This window comes from Lichenostomus cassidix, unplaced genomic scaffold (assembly GCF_008360975.1).
Source record: "Lichenostomus cassidix isolate B80296 unplaced genomic scaffold, HeHo_3.0 HiC_scaffold_42, whole genome shotgun sequence".
NCBI classification, from domain to species: Eukaryota; Metazoa; Chordata; class Aves; order Passeriformes; family Meliphagidae; genus Lichenostomus; species Lichenostomus cassidix.
The window spans coordinates 299,578-315,838 of NW_028147241.1; the positions used below are offsets into that span (position 1 = coordinate 299,578).

Here is a 16,261-nt window from a genome sequence, read left to right on the forward strand (position 1 = left end):
TGGATGCTCTGCAAATTTCAGCTGTGTTGCTGAAATGAGCGAGCAAGTCTCTGCTGCAGCTGGCACCGTTTCTTCCTTGGCTTCTTCCAGCCCCACAGCAGAGCCCTGGCAGAGCCCAGAGCAGCATCAGCATCCGTACTGGAGCTCAGCTGGAAGGAGAGGAAGCACAAAGCGCCTGTCAGCTGAAGGCTCCTACAGCCCTTATGCCAAGGGCCCCCCGTGGCCAGGCCATGCTGGCTGTGCTCAGCGCGCTGCCCAAAGCTCCCTGTCCAGCATTGCTGCCTTCGGGAGGAGAGCGGCAGGGCAGGACGTGTGCCAGCGCCCGCAGCCAGCCGTGGCACATCCACCTCCTGGGCAGCTGCCCGCAGCGGGATGCCGCCCTGCTCACTGCCGTCTCCCAAACGCCCTTAGCCAGCCATGCCAACAACATGGGGATCACCTCACGCCATCCACCTCCAGAGGAAAAGCAGGTCCTAGTCGATGTCCTCGGCCTTCTCCCAGGGCACGTCCGATCCACGCTGCAGCTGCTCCCAAGCACTTCCCAATCCCGACTGGACACCGCCTGGAACACTTCCTTTAAAAAAAAAAAACAAACAAGGAAGTGAAAATAGATTACAGACACTGACAAAAAGCGGAAACGAGAACAAAGGTAAAATCTTATGTATGTCGGGGGCTTGAGGAAGGCCCAAGCCCTACATGCTAGGGACAAACCCACCCACGGGAGACAGAAACCCATGCTTTCTCCCTTCCTTGCCCCCTGCACTGCCCCCCAAAAAGAATGGGAACACAAGGCAAGCAAGGGCAGGGGAGTAGCCCGAGCCCTTCCATGCCCGCAAACCAAAGCAGCCCAAAGCGCACAGTTTCAGGAGGCCCAGCCACCACTGCTCCCCCCGTGGGGCATTGTTTGTGTCAGGCTGGCTGCACCAGCTCCAGCTCCAGCCCTAGCCCAGGGCACACTGCCTGCTGGGGGCTGTTGCTAGGGCCTGGGGCTGCTGCTCCCCTTTGGGATCCAGTCCAACCAAAAAGCAGCTTGGCAGCCCACTGAAGAATGAGCTGCACCTGCCCCAGCAGAGCGGGCAGGGAGCCTTCGGTGCCCAGCCAGGCCATGCAATGCCCATGTGTGAGAGCATCCCCCTGGCTGTGGACTCATCTGCACGTTGGCTGTGGAGCCTGGCTCTGAAGCAGGTGCCTGAATCCCAGTGCATTGTCTTCAGCTTACCAGGGGCCAGGGTGAGGGAGATCTTGTCATCCTCCACATTGTCCTCCATGTCTCCAGCAGCAGCCCCACCTGGTGCAGCTCCTGTGGGGGCTCCTTCTTCCCTGGGGTGGGAGAGACCAGGCTGTCAGTGTTCTGCCCAGGGCCCCAGCTGAAGTGTGCCAAGCAGGACAAGCAAAAGCAGCTTGTGTGGTGGCCAGCAGTGCTGGCAAGAGCAGCTCAGCTCCAGCACGAGAGCTTTGTGTTCCCATCCCATGGCCCCTGCTCTGTGACATGGGCATGACAAAACAGGCTGCGTTCCTTGGATTTTTATTGCCAAGGGATTTGTGTGGAGCTGCCACTTACCAGGCCAATGAATCCAATGGGCCATGTGGCTCTCTCCCTTCTTCTATGGCTGATGAACATCCTGCACCCAAGGACCACACAACAAGTCTTCCAAGGATGGCTTGTCCATGGAGTGCACGGATAAACACCACCGGATGAGCTCTTGGCAGCCTGCAGAGAGAAAGCAGAAAGTGCCAGTCAGTTGGACAAGGCTCCTCTCCACTTTGGCCCACTATTCCTGAGCACGCCCAGGCTATGCCAGATATTCTCAGAGCTGCACCTAAGCTTTCCCATGGACTCTCTGTTTTGAAGGAGAGTAGGACATGTGCCACCTCCTCAGCAGCTGCCAGAGCTCCCAGCACTGCTCTTTCCCCCCATGCCGCAGAGATGAGGATACACCTGGAGAGAGCCGTTCTGGCAGCGGGAGCTGGCCCCAGCTGATGCTCCGGCCCTTGCTGAAAGGGTGCTCCCTGCAGACCATCTGGTGCAGCAGAATGCCCAAGGACCGTAGCTTGCTCGCCATGGTACCATCCAAAGTCATTCCATTCCAAGGGGCTGTAGGCCGGTGTTCCTCGGAATACACATGCAGTACATCAGGGGAAAGCTGCCTGCTCCCAGAGCCTTGCCCCAGCATCCCTGGGCATGCAGGGGCTGCACCAGTGGTACGCCGGGCGAGCAGCTGCCTTCTTGCCAGCAGCACCTGGGACTCGTGTACAAACTTGGGCTCGTACAAGAAGCCACTGGGCTTGCAAGAGGGCAGTGGAAGCCCTGGGAAGGCCCAAGCATGGCATGCAAGGGAAAAACCCACTCAGAGGTGGGAAAAAACATGCCTCCATCCTCCCTGCCTGCATTGCACCACAAAACATGAACAAGCCCGGGCAAACGAGGGCAGTGGAGCAGTCCCAGCCCTTCCTGGCCCACACACCAAACCGGCTGCTGCACAGGTTCTGGCCCCCTGTCTCTGCTACTCCTATGGCTGTTTTTGTCAGGCTGGCTGCCCTAGCCCCGCTCCTGGGCACAGAGGGTGGCAAAGGCTGTCAGCAGGGCTGGAAGCTGCTGCCCCCTGCCCCCCACCCCCGCTCAAGAGCAACTTGGCTGAAGAGCCAATGCCATGAGAGGCAGCAAAAGGGACAATCCCCAGTGCCCCAGGGCCCAGCTTGGGCCCTGACATGCTTGGCCATGAGAAGCCAGGAGTGGGAACAAAGCCCTGGCTCGGCTCACCTGCAAAGCTGGTGTACACTGCCTCCTGGAGATAGGTGCCACAGCCGAAGTCAATCAGCTTGGCCTGTCCCGTGCACGGGCCGATGATGATGTTCTCCAGTTTTATGTCCCTGTGCAGGACCCCGCAGCTGGTGCAGTGCCTCACAGCCTCCTGGACCTGCTGGAACAGCTCCCACGCCACCTCCTCGGACAGGAAGCCCCGTGCCCGAATGAAGCGGGAGAGGTCTTGAGAGTGCTCTGGGTGCTCCACCACCATCCAAAAGCAGTAGGGGAGCTCAGCCCAGTCCAACAACTGGATGATGCTACAGCACCCCGTGGACACCTTGCTCAGCAGGACTATCTCCAGGGGTGCGCTGGTGCCATCGGGCTGCAGGAGGAGCACCGTGCTGTCAGTGGGGCTGATGCCGTGCTGGGGCTCCGCAATGATGCCCTCAGCCAGCCCGGGATGCTCTGTGTCCTCCGCTGAGCCCACGCTCCCGCTCACTCCCTCCCTCCTTCCCTCCCTGCAGGCGTCCTGGCAGCCTGCCGGGCCCTGGCTTATCCCCTGGACCCAGCACGCCCTGCTTTCTCCCGCTGGCCCCAACGGCTCACTCACCAGCTCGGCCCAATGCCGGATGCGGCTCCGGGACACACATTTCACGGCCACCTGAGAGCCAAAGAGAGCAGTGGCATGAGCTCGCCACCCGTCCTGCTGAGCCCCACCCTCCTCCCCCTCCTCCTCCTCCTCCTCTCCCTCCTCCGCCCGCCGCCAGCCCCTCCACTCACCGGAGCTCCGTCCGCTAGCCGTGTCCCCACGCAGACGCTGCCGAATCCTCCTTTGCCCAGCAGCTCACCCAGCCGGTACCGCTCCTGCAGGGCCTCCTGCGCCTTCCCTGCGGGCGACACGCGGCCGTCAGCGCTCGGCCCGGGGCCAGACAAGGCCCCCGACCGCCTCTCAGCCGCCCCGGGCCGGGCATCCCCCTCTTAACGGGGCACGGGCGGCTCGGGGCCGGCGGCCGGACTGCCGAGTGGCAGAGCTCAGGCCGGGGAAGGCGCAGCCGAGGTGGCAGGAACGGCCACGCAGCGTATGTCCTCCATGGGCCCCGGGAGGAGCCGGCAATGGGGCTGGGGCTGGGCTTGGGACAGGCGGAGCCAGAGGGTGTCCATGCTGCCCTAGCCATTGATTTTCTCACTTGATTCTTATAGCCCTGATGCTGAAATTCCTAGAGAAGAGGAGCAGGAAAAGCATCCCTGGGAAGTCCATCCAAGCCAGGAAGGGAGGCCCTGTTCCCCCCACCCTCCCAAACCCAAAAAGGCTCATTCAGAGCCGGAGCCACTCTTGCGGTTTTTTGGGAATATTGGAGGGAGACCAATGAGGATTTTTGTTGGTTGGTTTGTAGGCTTTACAGAGGGTTTTTGTTTGTTGGTTTGTAGGCTTTAGAGAGTTTTACTTAATACAGTTAGAATTTACTTGTGAGATTTTGCAGTTAAAGTTACAGTGAAAATTAAGAAGATAATCAATGAAAGAAAATGTTTCAGACACAAGGAGAAGATGTTCCTGTTATGGAATATTAAGTGTGTACAAGAAGGAATTTGTATATCATATGCAACTAATTATATTTTTGTTTGTATAGCTAATTGTATTATTGTCATTGTTTGCTAGCAGCTATTTTTAATGTGCTACAGTAATTATGAAAAGGTTTAAGAGCAGCAGCAAAGAATAATAAAAAACTTCTTTCAGCTTTGGATTACAACAAGTGTGCCAAAGCTTTTAGCATACAGACATGGGAAACAGTGGGACAGCATATTTCTGATCTTGTCAATTTTGCTCAGCTTACTGCCTGCTATTTTTGCTTGGCCTGTTAATCAGCCGAGAACCAATGTATGGGTTATCCTGGCCAATGCAACGGGGCAAGATACTCTGTGCTTAGCTACTGCTTCTCCTGACAACCCTTTTTCTACCTGCCTTGTTGGCTTGCTGCTAGATGACTGGCTAGAAGCCTAGAAGCCTGGGACAGTTAGCATGATTTTAAAATCATGCAATCACGCTGATGCTTGGGATCAATGGTTTTCACACCTTCACTGTGCGAAGAAATAGAGCTTTTAAGATCTGTGAAAATGGACTTTTATGTTAAGTTTAATTACTCTGGAGCTAATCAGTCCAAAGTGTGGAAGGTTTCTCCTAACCAACCCATATTTTCTAATGAAAGTGCCTGGTGCAATTATAGTTCACCACATATCTCATGCTCTACTAGTGTTCCTCTAGCATTGCTATCAGAAGTGTTTTTTATTTGCGGAGACCAAGCATGGGCTGCAATTCCATCACATATCAAGGGAGGTCCTTGCAGCTTAGGACGACTCTTACTATTAACACCTAACACATCTATGATTTTACAGCATAAATCACCATGGAGAGGAAAATACAACACCCATGTATTTGCCCCTGATTGTGATGACAGCATCAATTTTTGGCCATTAGGTACTCGATGGGCTGTTTCCTTCTTTACTCCACAAGTAGTAGCTGCTAAAGACTTGGGACTGTTCAACAAGCTAGGATGTTGGTTAGCTCGTCAGACTAACACCACTTCACTTGCTCTAGCCGGATTATTAACAGATGTTGATTCACTAAGGCATGCTACATTGCAAAATAGAGCTGCTATTGATGTTTTGCTACTAGCACATGGACATGGATGTGAGGAGTTTGATGGAATGTGTTGTACGAATTTGTCTGATCATTCAAAATCAATGCATGCCCACATTAAAGAATTACAAACAGGTGTGTCAAAATTGCGTGAAGAAACAAAATCCAATTGGCTGTTTGTTTGACAATTGGCAAATTGCGGGATGGATTAAAAATCTACTTAAAATTGGATGCCTGATCATGTTGATTTTTTTTTTGCATCTTGCTCATTCTGACGTGTTTATTGTCTTTTTTTGAAAAGGGCCCTGCAAAAGTCAATAAATGCTGCCTTTTTAATACAAAAACAAGAAGGGCGACCTGACAGCTGGTCTGAAAGCCTTATAGAGTTTGACCGACAGACAGTCAGAATTTATTCGCGAGATTTTGCAGCCACAGTGAAACCCACAGTGAAGGCCAAAAAGATAATCAGTCAATGAAAGGAGATGTTCTGGACACAAGGAGAAGATGTTCTTCTTATGGAACATTAAGTGTGTACAAGAAGGAACTTGCATGTAATATGTATCCAACTCTACTTTTGCTTGTATCGCTACTTGTATTACTGCTTGAATTGGCATTGTTTCTTAGACAGCCTTGTCATTGTTTGCTAGCAGCCAATCTTAATGAGCCACAGTAATTGTGAAGAGGTATAATAAACTTTTACTTCTTCTGGCTTGGATTACAAGTGTGTGTGTGTGTGTCATTACATCCATCTCAACAAAGCGATATGGGCAGCCATGGAGGCCCAGGCTGGCTGCCAGCCCTGCCTCTGCCCACTGCCCCTTGTTGGCAGCACCCAGTGGCCGTGCCCCAGCAGGGCCCCCTTGCCCTCCTTGTCACCAGCCAGCCCAGCCTGGGCACCTCAGCAGTGTCCCCAGCCTCCCTCCCTCCCTCCTGCTGAGGCTCAGCCTCCAGGCCTTGTGCCACAGGCATGGCAGGTGCCTCAGAGAAACGCCAGAGCAGCTGGTTTGGGTGTCAGGAACAAGGCAGCTGCCTGGGGGCTGCTTAGGGCTTCTTGACACCCAATTCCTCAGGGCTTCCCAGCACCACAGCCCTGCATGGGCCTCCTGTCCCCTTGTAGCCTCCTGCCACCCACCCTGTCACATATCTCCCTTTGTGCCTTCCCACTGTCTCGTCCCGTTCAGGGCCTGCGCAGCACCTCATCCCTTCCCAGCCTCCACCCGCTGTGCTGCAGGGAGCAAGGGCATTCCCTCAGGACACACCAGTGCTCAGGGCTCTCCCCAAACCTGAGCCATGCCTCCCACACCTTGTGGCACCAGTTGCTTTCCTGTGGGATGTTCTACCTCACCAAAGAGCAAAGAGGGAGCTGGAGAAAGAGCTTGCCAAGCTGCTCCCAACCCTTTACCAGCAGTTCTGGTTAACTGGAGAAATCCCAGTTGCTCAGAAATGAGCCAACATAACACCAGTGCACAGGAAGGGTGGGAAGGATGATGCGGGAACTGCAGGCCTGGCAGCCTGAGCTTGGTACCGGGGATGGCCTTGGAGCAAATCCTCCTGAGTGCCATCCCATGGCATCTGCAGGGAATCAGAGGGTCTGCAGGAGGGTGGGAAGGCTTTGCAAGGGGATCAGGCCAGGTGGGGGTGTTGGCAGGGTGTTGAGGGGTCCTGTGGGGGTGTTTGGGGGAGGTTGGTGATTTGGGGCTGTTGGAGAAGGAATTGTCTGGAAGCTGAGAGGTCTAGGCTGGAATTTGGTTCAGCTCCAAGGCAGCATCTGTGGTTTTGCACAGCTTTGGTTACAGAGGGCAAGAAGAGTATCTTGGACTTCTTTTGTTAGTGGTCCTGATTCTCATGCAGGGAAGAGGAGGGGAGAGCTGCACTTTATTGCCCACTTAGATATCTCTGTCAGAGACAGGATTTGTCTTTTTGCAGTATACTCATTTGGTTGGGGTACTTTTGTAACACTGAGGGGACCTTCATTCCTTGAGTGCATTTATTCCTGAACAGAATTTTTATATTATTATCCCTTCATAGAAAACCCTTTGCAAACCAAAGAATGGCCCCTTTTCTTGTCTCTGATTAGTGCTTGTTTTTTGTAAGTGACTCTCAATGGATGACGTTAAGGTAAATGAGTTGCTGGTTTGAGACAGGAAGCAAACCAGCAAATCTTTAGCATTCTCAGGCCATGCCAATTGATTTGGGAAGTTTGCAGCTTTTTTGAGCTCCTTGAGTGGAGCAATGAGAAGTAACACTTTCCTGAATGTAGGATGCCTAAATGCCAGATTGTTCTGTGCCTCCGCGGCAGAGGTGTCTCTGTGCTGCACGAGATCACTTCAATGAGAAAATAATTCCAGGATGGACTGAGATCTTCTGACAGATACCAAGTGCTGCCACCAGTGGCTCCAAGTGCTCCTGCCAACAGCCACCTGCAGGAAGGAGCACAGAGAGCAGTGTATGCTGGCTTTGGCTGCCCTCTGGCAGAGAAGCCCCCGGGAGCACAGGTCTCTGGGGCAGCAGATGGGCACCGGCGCTGCCAGGGCTCGGGGAGTGGCAGGTCTGTTTCAGCGGGGGCTCTGCCACACCTGCTGACTGCAGTGCCCCCCGGGCCCCAGGGGTCAGAGCAGCATTCGTGCCTTGGCCCACACCTTCCCTGTGTGTGTCACACCCCCATGTTTGGGATGGCCAGCAGCCGGGACTTGTCCCAAGGAGGCTGTGCCAGCTTCTGTGCAAGGCCCTGTGCCCTTCCTGCTGTGGGGGCTCCTGCTGCTGCCCATAGCCCGCAGAGCAGGGGAGCATTTGCTTCTTGTTTGAGCCCTTCCTGAAGTTCCTGTCAGGCTGTCTTAGGCACTGGGGACAAGGGATTCCTTTCAACCCAGAGCACTTTGGGTGGGGTGCGGGCAGCCCCAGGGCAGGTGGCAGCGTGTCCAAGGGCCCCTTTGTGACACGGTGCAGCATGGTAACCATGGAGTGCAATGGGGCGTCCGAGGGCCCTTTGTGACACGTCATTACATAGGTGCTGGCAGCAACACGGCCACGCCAGAGTGCTCGGTGCTCGCGACGGGACAGGACGGCTCGTTCGTTGCTGCCCCAGAGCTCTTCCAAAGTGCTACTGCTGCAGCTGACCTTGCGGCCAGACTGTGGCACTTGCTGACTTGGAGCTTTCCAAGGTATGTCCCATCCCCGTGGCCACTGCCACCGAGGCCAGACTGTGGGATTCAGGGACCTCAATCTCTGTCGAGGAGACTCCTGTCATTGGGGCAGGAGCCCTCGAGACCAGAGCACAGGACTTGCTGTCCTGTCGTTTTCCTGAGGCTTCTCTGTCGCAGGTCCCCTCAAGGCACTACTGCGGGACCTGTTGACTCCAACCTTGCCCAAGTGCATCCCTCTTGCAGGTGCTCTTGTCGTCAAACAGTGACATGGCGGGCAGATTGTCCAGCCTGTTCAGGGGGAAGAAGAACAAAGGCCCTGCAACTGCCCCAGTGCAGCAGCTTGAAGAGCTGGAGCAGTTCCAGCCGCTGCTGGCCGGTGAGTGGCACAGCTGGGTCTCAGGACTGGTCCCTGCAGCCAGCTTGGCCCCATCCCATCCCAGCCCCTGTGGACATGCCCACGGACAGGATGGAACAGGGGCTGGGGCTACCCCCAACGGCAGCCATGCTCCATCCCCTGGCCATCCCGGGGCTGTCCCTGCCTGGGCAGTGCAGGGCTGGCCTGTGTTCGTCGGCCTCTCCCACAGCACCTCAGCTCTGGCTGCACTCGCTCTTTGCCAGGTGCAGGCAGGGACTGGACACAAGAGCAGGAGCCTGCCCATGGCCACTTCCACAGAGCAGTGCAGGTAGCTGCAGCCATCCCCACCTGGGCTGGGCCTGCTGTCCCCTCTCAGCTGAGCACTGCACTTGGTGCACTCCATGGAACATTCCTCTCTTCCTGCCCTGCATTCTCCTGCAGATCCTGCGGAGGTTCCTGCAGACAAAGAAAACTGCTGCAGCAGTTGAGGGCACAGCCAAGCCTGACTCCAGGCCGACCGAGCTGCAGGCAAAGCCTGATTTCGGCACAGGATCCACTGAATGCACGGGCAGCTTTGACACGGGGAAGGCTGACATGGCACTGAATGAGGGCATGGTGATGAGGAACAGTGACACCAGAACAACTCGGGGCGTGGCAGATACTGACACCATGCCCCCTCCGACTGTCATTCATGCTCCTGTTCTGGATCTTTCCAAGGAGAATACTGTTTCTTCTCAGCAGCAGGTAAGCAGCTGGAGGCCTCCCAGGATCCTGTGGCCCCTTAAGCCACATCCACTGGGCCCTCTTAGCCTTTGAGGGCAGCGCAGTACAGTGGGAAGGGAAGCACTTTTTGGGGGAAGCTGGGGAAAGCACTCCAAGTCCCTATGCGTCCTCCAGGTGCAAGCCATGGTGAGGAACATTCACAAGAAACTCATCTCTCATGTCACCGTGGATGCCAGCCTGCAAAGTGCCATTCTGAGGATGGCTGAAGAACGCCCTGCTGATGTGGTTCTGAGCCTCCTACACTGTGCCCCAAGCTGTGACAGGTGCGGGACAAAACTGCCTTGAGAACTCAGGACTCAGCAGCCTTTGGGGGCCCATGACCCTGCAGCGCCTGTGCAGTGGGGTCTGCCAGACAGGTGGAGAGCTCCAGGACACTCAGGCCCCTCTGTTTCCTGAGCCTGCTGCCACGCTGCCTCCCTGTCCCTCAGGGCACCAGGGCTCTGTCACACGGCCCCAAGGCAGCTGCACAGGGCATTGTACTGTGGCTGAAATGCCCTTGACACAGAGCTCTGGTCCCACAGAGCTGCCACCATGATGTGGAAAATCATAGCATCATCGGGACGAGCAGTGGAGAAGGTGCTTCCAGCACTGCTCTGTGTGATGGAGGACCGGCCACGGCACAGCATGGCAACCTCCGATGGGGACAACAAGGACATCTTTGCCCTGGCTGTGAGTTTCTGGAACTGGCCTTTGCAGGTGACCCTGCAGGTCACCTCTCCAGCAGCTCTCCATCCTCTCCCTGCCCTGCATCTCCCTGCCTCGGGCGCTGGGCTGAAACCTGGGCTAGGGCCAGGCTCAGGGGCAGCAGCAGGCCGGCTGCTCCCCCTGCGTCTCCCCTCGGGCCCTGCCACGTGGACACCTTGGCACTGAGCGCTGTCTCAGGATGCTTTGTCTTTTGCAGGCAACTGTGGCGCTGTGGGTGATTGCCCAGGAGCCCCAGTGCCATAACACAGTAATCCTTCATTCCGCCCGGCTGTTTGTGGCTCTGCTCTTCCAAGTTTTCATCACCACAGGGCAGATGCCAGAGAAGGTTGACAACTTCTGGAGAGCATGCGTGGAGGAACACCACCTTCCCACCAAGCCCAACAGGTCTCACTTGTCCTGTCCTTCCCATGCCCTTGTGGCCAGGGCCAGTGCTCCCAGCGTGACCTGGGCTTTGCTCTGCACACAGGTTTGCAGTGCAGTCCATCAAGGCTCTGCTCTGCCAGCTGTGCTGCGATGATTACGTGGTGGCTTTGGAGCGTGAGCACATCTGGGACATGCTGCTCTGTGCCGACACCCATCACTGTGCAGTGGGTCTGCTGGCCAGGTGAGACCCCCTTCTCCCTGCTGTCCCCGGCACTGGTGCCCTGTGCCCAGAGTGCCCCACACCATCCCCGTGGTTGTGGGTGACAGGGCCTTGTCACTGAGGGATGGACGAGCAGACTGGAAAAGGCTGGCAGAGGAGGTTTGGGGCCCAGGAGCAGCCACCTCCCAAAGGGTCCATATCCCCTCGCAGGGTGCTGGGGAAAGATCAGACCTGTGTGAGTCAGTCCTAGGAGAGGTTTGCCCACACGATTGGCTCAGGGTCTTGGTGTCTTTTTCCCCCTGCCAGGGAATTGCACCGTAGCTTGTGTACCCCAATCACCATCTGCCTGCTCAAGGTGCTTGTCAGGGAGGAGCCACACTGGGATCTGCCTGCCCTGGCATTCCTTGTGGAGGTGAGCCTGATGGCCATCGCTGCCTCGCTCAGCTGCCTCACAGCTCTCTGCCCTCTCGTAGCCACAGCTTCTTGGGATGGTGCCCACGCCCTATGCTGCTGCTGCCTGGGCCCAGCCCCGTGTGGTTCCAGGTTCCTGCCAGCCAGGTCCCCTGTCACTGCCCTGTGCCTTTCAGGTCCTGGAGTGTCTGGACCTGGAGGAATGTGGTCGCAGGATGCTGCAGATCATGTCAAAGCACCTGCAGAGCCAGTGCAGGGAGAGGTATTGCCTGGCGCTCAGAGGCCTCGTGGTGCTCAGCAAGGTTCCCTCAACGGTGAGAAGAAGGCAGTGGCTGAAGCCATGCTGGCAGCGTGGGGCTGGGGAATGCAGCCCCTTGGGCTTGGCTGGGCTTCAGAAGCTGAGGCAGCTGCTCCCAGCTCTCCTGCCTCCTGCTTCAGCTGCCTGAGTGCTTTGGGACAGGCCTTTGCCCTCTGGGCTTGGTGGCAACAGGGTGGGCTTGCAGTGCCAGGGCAGCATTGGTGCTGCAGCCTTTCATGGCTTCACAGCACAGCCTTGTGTTCCACACAGGGTGAATACATATGCAGACTGTCTGAAAGGCTTGTGGAGCTGCTGGGAGATGCAGACAGAGAGGTGGTCGGGATGAGCCTCTCTGTCTGGAGGAATTTATGCCAGGATGAAGACAGTGAGATACCCAGGACCACCGCCCTGATGCTTGCTGAGGCACTCCTGCCACTCTTCGAGAACGTAAGGCTCCTTGCCCCCAGCCACTGGGTGCTGCCTGGAAACTTTGTGCCCTGTGGATTTTTGGGCCTTTGCTCAGGTGGGCCTGGAGAAGTTAGTCCTGAGGTCTTATGCTCTTCTTTGCCACCAGGACAACAGCCATGTGCAGCTGCTCTCCATTCACCTCTTTCAAAAGGTGATAGAGTTGGTAGCGAAGAAATGGAAAAAGTCTCTGAAGCCAATTGTGAGCCAGAGCATGTTCTCACTTTTAATCCACTGGCATGATGAGAACCAGCGTGTGGCAGAGGTGAGGACTCGTGGGATGCTGCTGCATCCCTGGGAGGGGGCTCGGCTGCCTCCTGCCCCTGCGCCTCACCGGCTCCAGCCTCCCCCTGGCTATGGCACAGGGACACGGCTCCTGTGCCCTGGGCTGTGGTGCCATCTCTGGCTCTCTACTACTCTCCAGGCCTCTCGCGAAGCACTGCTTTGCATGGCCAGACACCTGAAGAGGAGGGACCTCAAGGAGCTGCTGAACAAGGGGCAGCAGGTGAGGTTCACCGAGTGCCTGGCAAGGGGAGCCGGAGGAAGCCCCAGCCGAAGCCTGGGGAAGCCCCCTGCACCCCGTGCTCAGTGTGCGAGGCTGCCAGCCGTGGCCCTGCCCGGCGCTGCTCCCCACACGCCGCTGCCTTCCCCGGGCCGTGGGGCTCTTGCCCAGGCTGCTCTGGCCCCGAGCCGGGTGCCCACGGAGCGCCGGCCCAGCCGGGCTGTGGGGCGCGGCGGCACCGCGGCTCCCCGGGCAGCGCCCGGCCCTCTGCCCCCTCCGAAGCCCGGCGCCAGCGGCTGCCGGCCGGGCCTCGGGGCTCTGCGGGCAGGGGAGGCCAGGGCTGGGCGCAGAGCCCGCGCCAAGCCTTCCCGCCGCGCCCCGGCGCTCTCTGCAGCTGACAGAGGACGAGAGCCGAGAGCGCATGCGCCACGCCCTGCCGTTCCTGGAGACCCCAGGAAAGGCCCTGCGACAGGCGACCATCGGGGTCATGGGTGAGCCACGAGCCCAGGCTCCCTCCATCCCTCCTCCCTCCCCGGCCCGGCCCGGGCTGAGCCCTGCCGGCCCTGCCGGGGGAGGAGGCCGTGTGGCCCCAGGGCTCTCAGTGCCGCTGCGGGGCAGCTGTACCGCCCGGGGCCGTGACAGGCTCTGCGTTCCCAGGGGTCTTCGGACTGAACACCATGGAGCGGCAGGAAGAACTCCTGTCAGGAGCTCAGTGAGGGCAGGGTGAGCGAGGGCAGCGGGGTGTCAGCGCGGGCTGGCGGGGGGAGCTGCAACCCCTGTCCTGGCTGCGGAGGGCTCTGCTCCCTGTGCGGATGAAGGGTGGCGTGGGCAGAGCACGGAGAGGTTCCAGGGACAGTGCGGGGATCCGTGGCCAGCACCTTCGGGCTGATCCCGCTGTCTCCTGCTCCCTCCTGGCCATAGCAGGAGCTAGGTGGGATGGCCCTGGCAGGAGTGTCTCCTTGGGTCCTCGCAGATCCTGGCTCTGACCATGGCTCTTCCTCTCTGTTGCAGCCCATCAAGCCCTGAGCCAAGATGACAGCCCCTGCCTGAGCCAAGATGACAGCCCCTGCTGCTCTCCCTGGGAATTCAAGCCCAGTTTTCCCAAGGAGCTGAAGCACTGGGGTCATCTTGTGCATCAAGAGAAACAGTGTCCCTACAACAGGACCAAAAGACAGAGCAGGGAACACCACCTCTCAGTGCCACTGGAGCTCCAGGCACAGCTGATGCTGCTCACAGCTGAGCCTGTGCAAAGCTCCAGGACCTCCTCCCTCTTGAAGCTCCCTCCCTCCAGCCCTCAGACCCTGCCCATCCCCTTTTTACCCTCCCAACTCATCCCTTCGCTTCGCTTTCTGTTAATAAACAGTTTGGCTTCTTCCCTTTACCTAGTCCAGAAAGGAGCTGTATGACATCACAGAGTGGGCTGTGCGAGGTCATGGAGCAGCTATGGCATCCCAGAGGGGACTGTGTGACATCACAGATCAGCCTGTGACATCACAGTGTGGCTGTATGACATGCCAGGTTGGCTGTGAGGCCACAGAGTGGGTTGAGACAACACAGAGCTGGCTGTGACATCAAAGACTGGGCTGTGAAATGACCGGTTGGTTGTGTGACATCATTGGGCAGGATGTAATGTCACACAGTGGTGATGTGACATCGTAAAGCAGGCTGTGGCACAGAGTGGTTTGTGACATCACAAAGAGCGGCTGCAGAGCAGACTCTGCCATCATAGAGGATGGCTCTGTCGGACATCAGAGAGCAGGATGTGACATCACAGTGTGGCTTTGTAACATCATGGAGCAGGCTGTGTGATGTCACAGAGAAGGCTGTGAAATCCCAGAGTGGCTTGTGACATCACAGGGTTGCTGGGTGACATCCCAGCTGGGTTGTGACATCACAGAGCAGGTTGTGATGTCGCAGAATGCTGGTGTGACACCCGAGGGCAGATTGTTTGACATCACAGTGTGAACTGTGACATCCCAGAGTGGCTCTGTGACATCACAGGTAGCTGTGTGACATCACAGGATAGCTGTGTGAGGTCACTGGGGAGGTGACTCCACCCCAGCCCCCCCTCACAGTTTCCCCCAGAGAAGTCCAACGCTGCTGGTGCACAGCAGGGTCCCCTGTCCCCCCAGGTCCCCCCTGCCCCCCAGTGCCACAGCCTCCCCCAGAGGATGTTCCATGAGATAGACCCCCAGAGCCTGACACAGGGACAGGGGGGACAGGGCTCTGGGGGCTGGGAGAGGGGGACAGGGACCCCCCAGCAGTGTCCCCGTGTCCCCCAGGGTGAGAGCCTGGCCCAGGGCTCCTTCAACCTCTTACGAATGAGGGCTTGAGAGCACTAAAAATATTCCCAGCAAGGGATCAGCAAAAATCAGGTTTCATATTGAGTGACAGCACAACAAAGTTCCTTGGAAAGAGTCACTCTGCTCCTTACTGGACAGTTCAGGCACACCAAGGGGGAAAAAGCAACAATGAAACCAAGGAAATTCAGGCAATCAAACCAGAAAGGAACTGAGAACTGGCACTGTGTGTGTGTGTGGGTGCCTCTGACAAAAAGACAGTGAGGGAAGTGATGAATATGGCCTAAAAGCTTGAGAGCCCTCAAACTCAAAAGAACTTCACTTATCCTGTAACCTAAACTTATATCTTAAAATGAATCACTTATAAAAAGAAAAAAAACTAATCTGTATTTTATGTAACATATAACCAATGATGTAACATAGGAACAAAGGAGGAGTAGCGCCCCTGCCGCCAGGCTGGGGCTGGGCTGGGTGGCCCTGCTCAGGGACACGGGGACCCGGGGCATCCCTGCATTCTGGTGGATTCACAAGCACCACCCCCGGCCTGCCCTGCGCTTGCTTTGGGCCACGCCAGCCCCGTCCCAGCAGCTGGGCCCAGCTCCCAGCCCCAGCCGGGCTCAGTGCTGGCGGCACAGTCCTGCTCTGCCAGCGTGTGCCAGCCTGGGGGCACAGGGAACAAACCCTCAGGGCCTGACTGCAGTGACCGTGCTGCTTGCTTTTCTTCCAGGACTGACGGCGATCTGAGGCGTGGATGCCACCCTTCTGTATATATGTTTTGAAAGAGTTCTTCAGTTGTTTTTTCTTCGTAGATTTTAGATAGTGTTATCCTCTGTATATACGTTTTATACTTTGCTGTTCGATAGGTTTGATGTAAATACGTTCTACAGATTGTTGTTGTTATAAAGATTCGTTCATTGTAAATACATGATGGAGTTCATTTTTGTTACTTCAGCAGAGTAAGTCCAATCACATTTGAAAAAGACTTGGAGCCTGGCTCCCACTTCTATCCACAGGGCTAGAGCAGACGAGAGGCAGCCTGCATTAAGGCACTAGTTATTATTGCTTTTAGTCCAGAACACTCAAAACCCCAACATCTTCCATCGACGGTTACAAGTGGGTGGGCAGTTTCAGCTACCAAAGTGCAGCTAGCGGGACTGTCTGCAACACTGGTCACAGCAGAGGTAAAAATAGCTATGCTAGAGGCTCACCAGTAAATATAACAGTGAACAACCACCACCTTCAGTAATGAGCCAGGCTTTAGAGGACTCTGGTTTGCCATGAACAGGCAGGCTGGAAAAGGTTCTCCACATTGCTGAGCAGCTCCAGCCTTGTCCT

The 16,261-nt window shown here is 56.7% G+C and overlaps 2 protein-coding genes across 2 annotated transcripts; both read left to right on the plus strand.

Moving 5' to 3' along the window:
- Window positions 1-9,473: 9,473 nt before the first annotated feature.
- Window positions 9,474-11,807, plus strand: LOC146424103 (maestro heat-like repeat-containing protein family member 7). Its single transcript, XM_085043934.1, has 7 exons — window positions 9,474-9,623; window positions 9,777-9,925; window positions 10,184-10,331; window positions 10,564-10,751; window positions 10,834-10,971; window positions 11,257-11,362; window positions 11,538-11,807. Exons 1-7 carry the CDS (start codon window positions 9,474-9,476, stop codon window positions 11,805-11,807), a joined length of 1,149 nt encoding a protein of 382 aa, XP_084900060.1.
- A 191-nt stretch (window positions 11,808-11,998) lies between these two features.
- On the plus strand, window positions 11,999-13,691 carry LOC146424104 (uncharacterized). The gene is made up of 6 exons (XM_085043929.1): window positions 11,999-12,106; window positions 12,234-12,389; window positions 12,549-12,629; window positions 13,021-13,117; window positions 13,284-13,349; window positions 13,638-13,691. The coding sequence occupies exons 1-5, from the start codon at window positions 12,002-12,004 to the stop codon at window positions 13,340-13,342; spliced, it is 498 nt and encodes a 165-aa protein (XP_084900055.1). The 5' UTR covers window positions 11,999-12,001; the 3' UTR covers window positions 13,343-13,349; window positions 13,638-13,691.
- Window positions 13,692-16,261: the final 2,570 nt, after the last annotated feature.

Coding starts and splice junctions, on each gene's coding strand:
- LOC146424103 (XM_085043934.1), top strand. CDS start 9,474: ATGGCACTGAATGAGGGCATGGTGATGAGGAACAGTGACACCAGAACA. Junction 9,624..9,776: donor CTGTTTCTTCTCAGCAGCAG/GTAAGCAGCTGG, acceptor TGCGTCCTCCAG/GTGCAAGCCATGGTGAGGAA. Junction 11,363..11,537: donor CCCTGGCATTCCTTGTGGAG/GTGAGCCTGATG, acceptor TGTGCCTTTCAG/GTCCTGGAGTGTCTGGACCT.
- LOC146424104 (XM_085043929.1), top strand. CDS start 12,002: ATGAGCCTCTCTGTCTGGAGGAATTTATGCCAGGATGAAGACAGTGAG. Junction 12,107..12,233: donor TCCTGCCACTCTTCGAGAAC/GTAAGGCTCCTT, acceptor CTTTGCCACCAG/GACAACAGCCATGTGCAGCT. Junction 13,118..13,283: donor GGCGACCATCGGGGTCATGG/GTGAGCCACGAG, acceptor CTGCGTTCCCAG/GGGTCTTCGGACTGAACACC.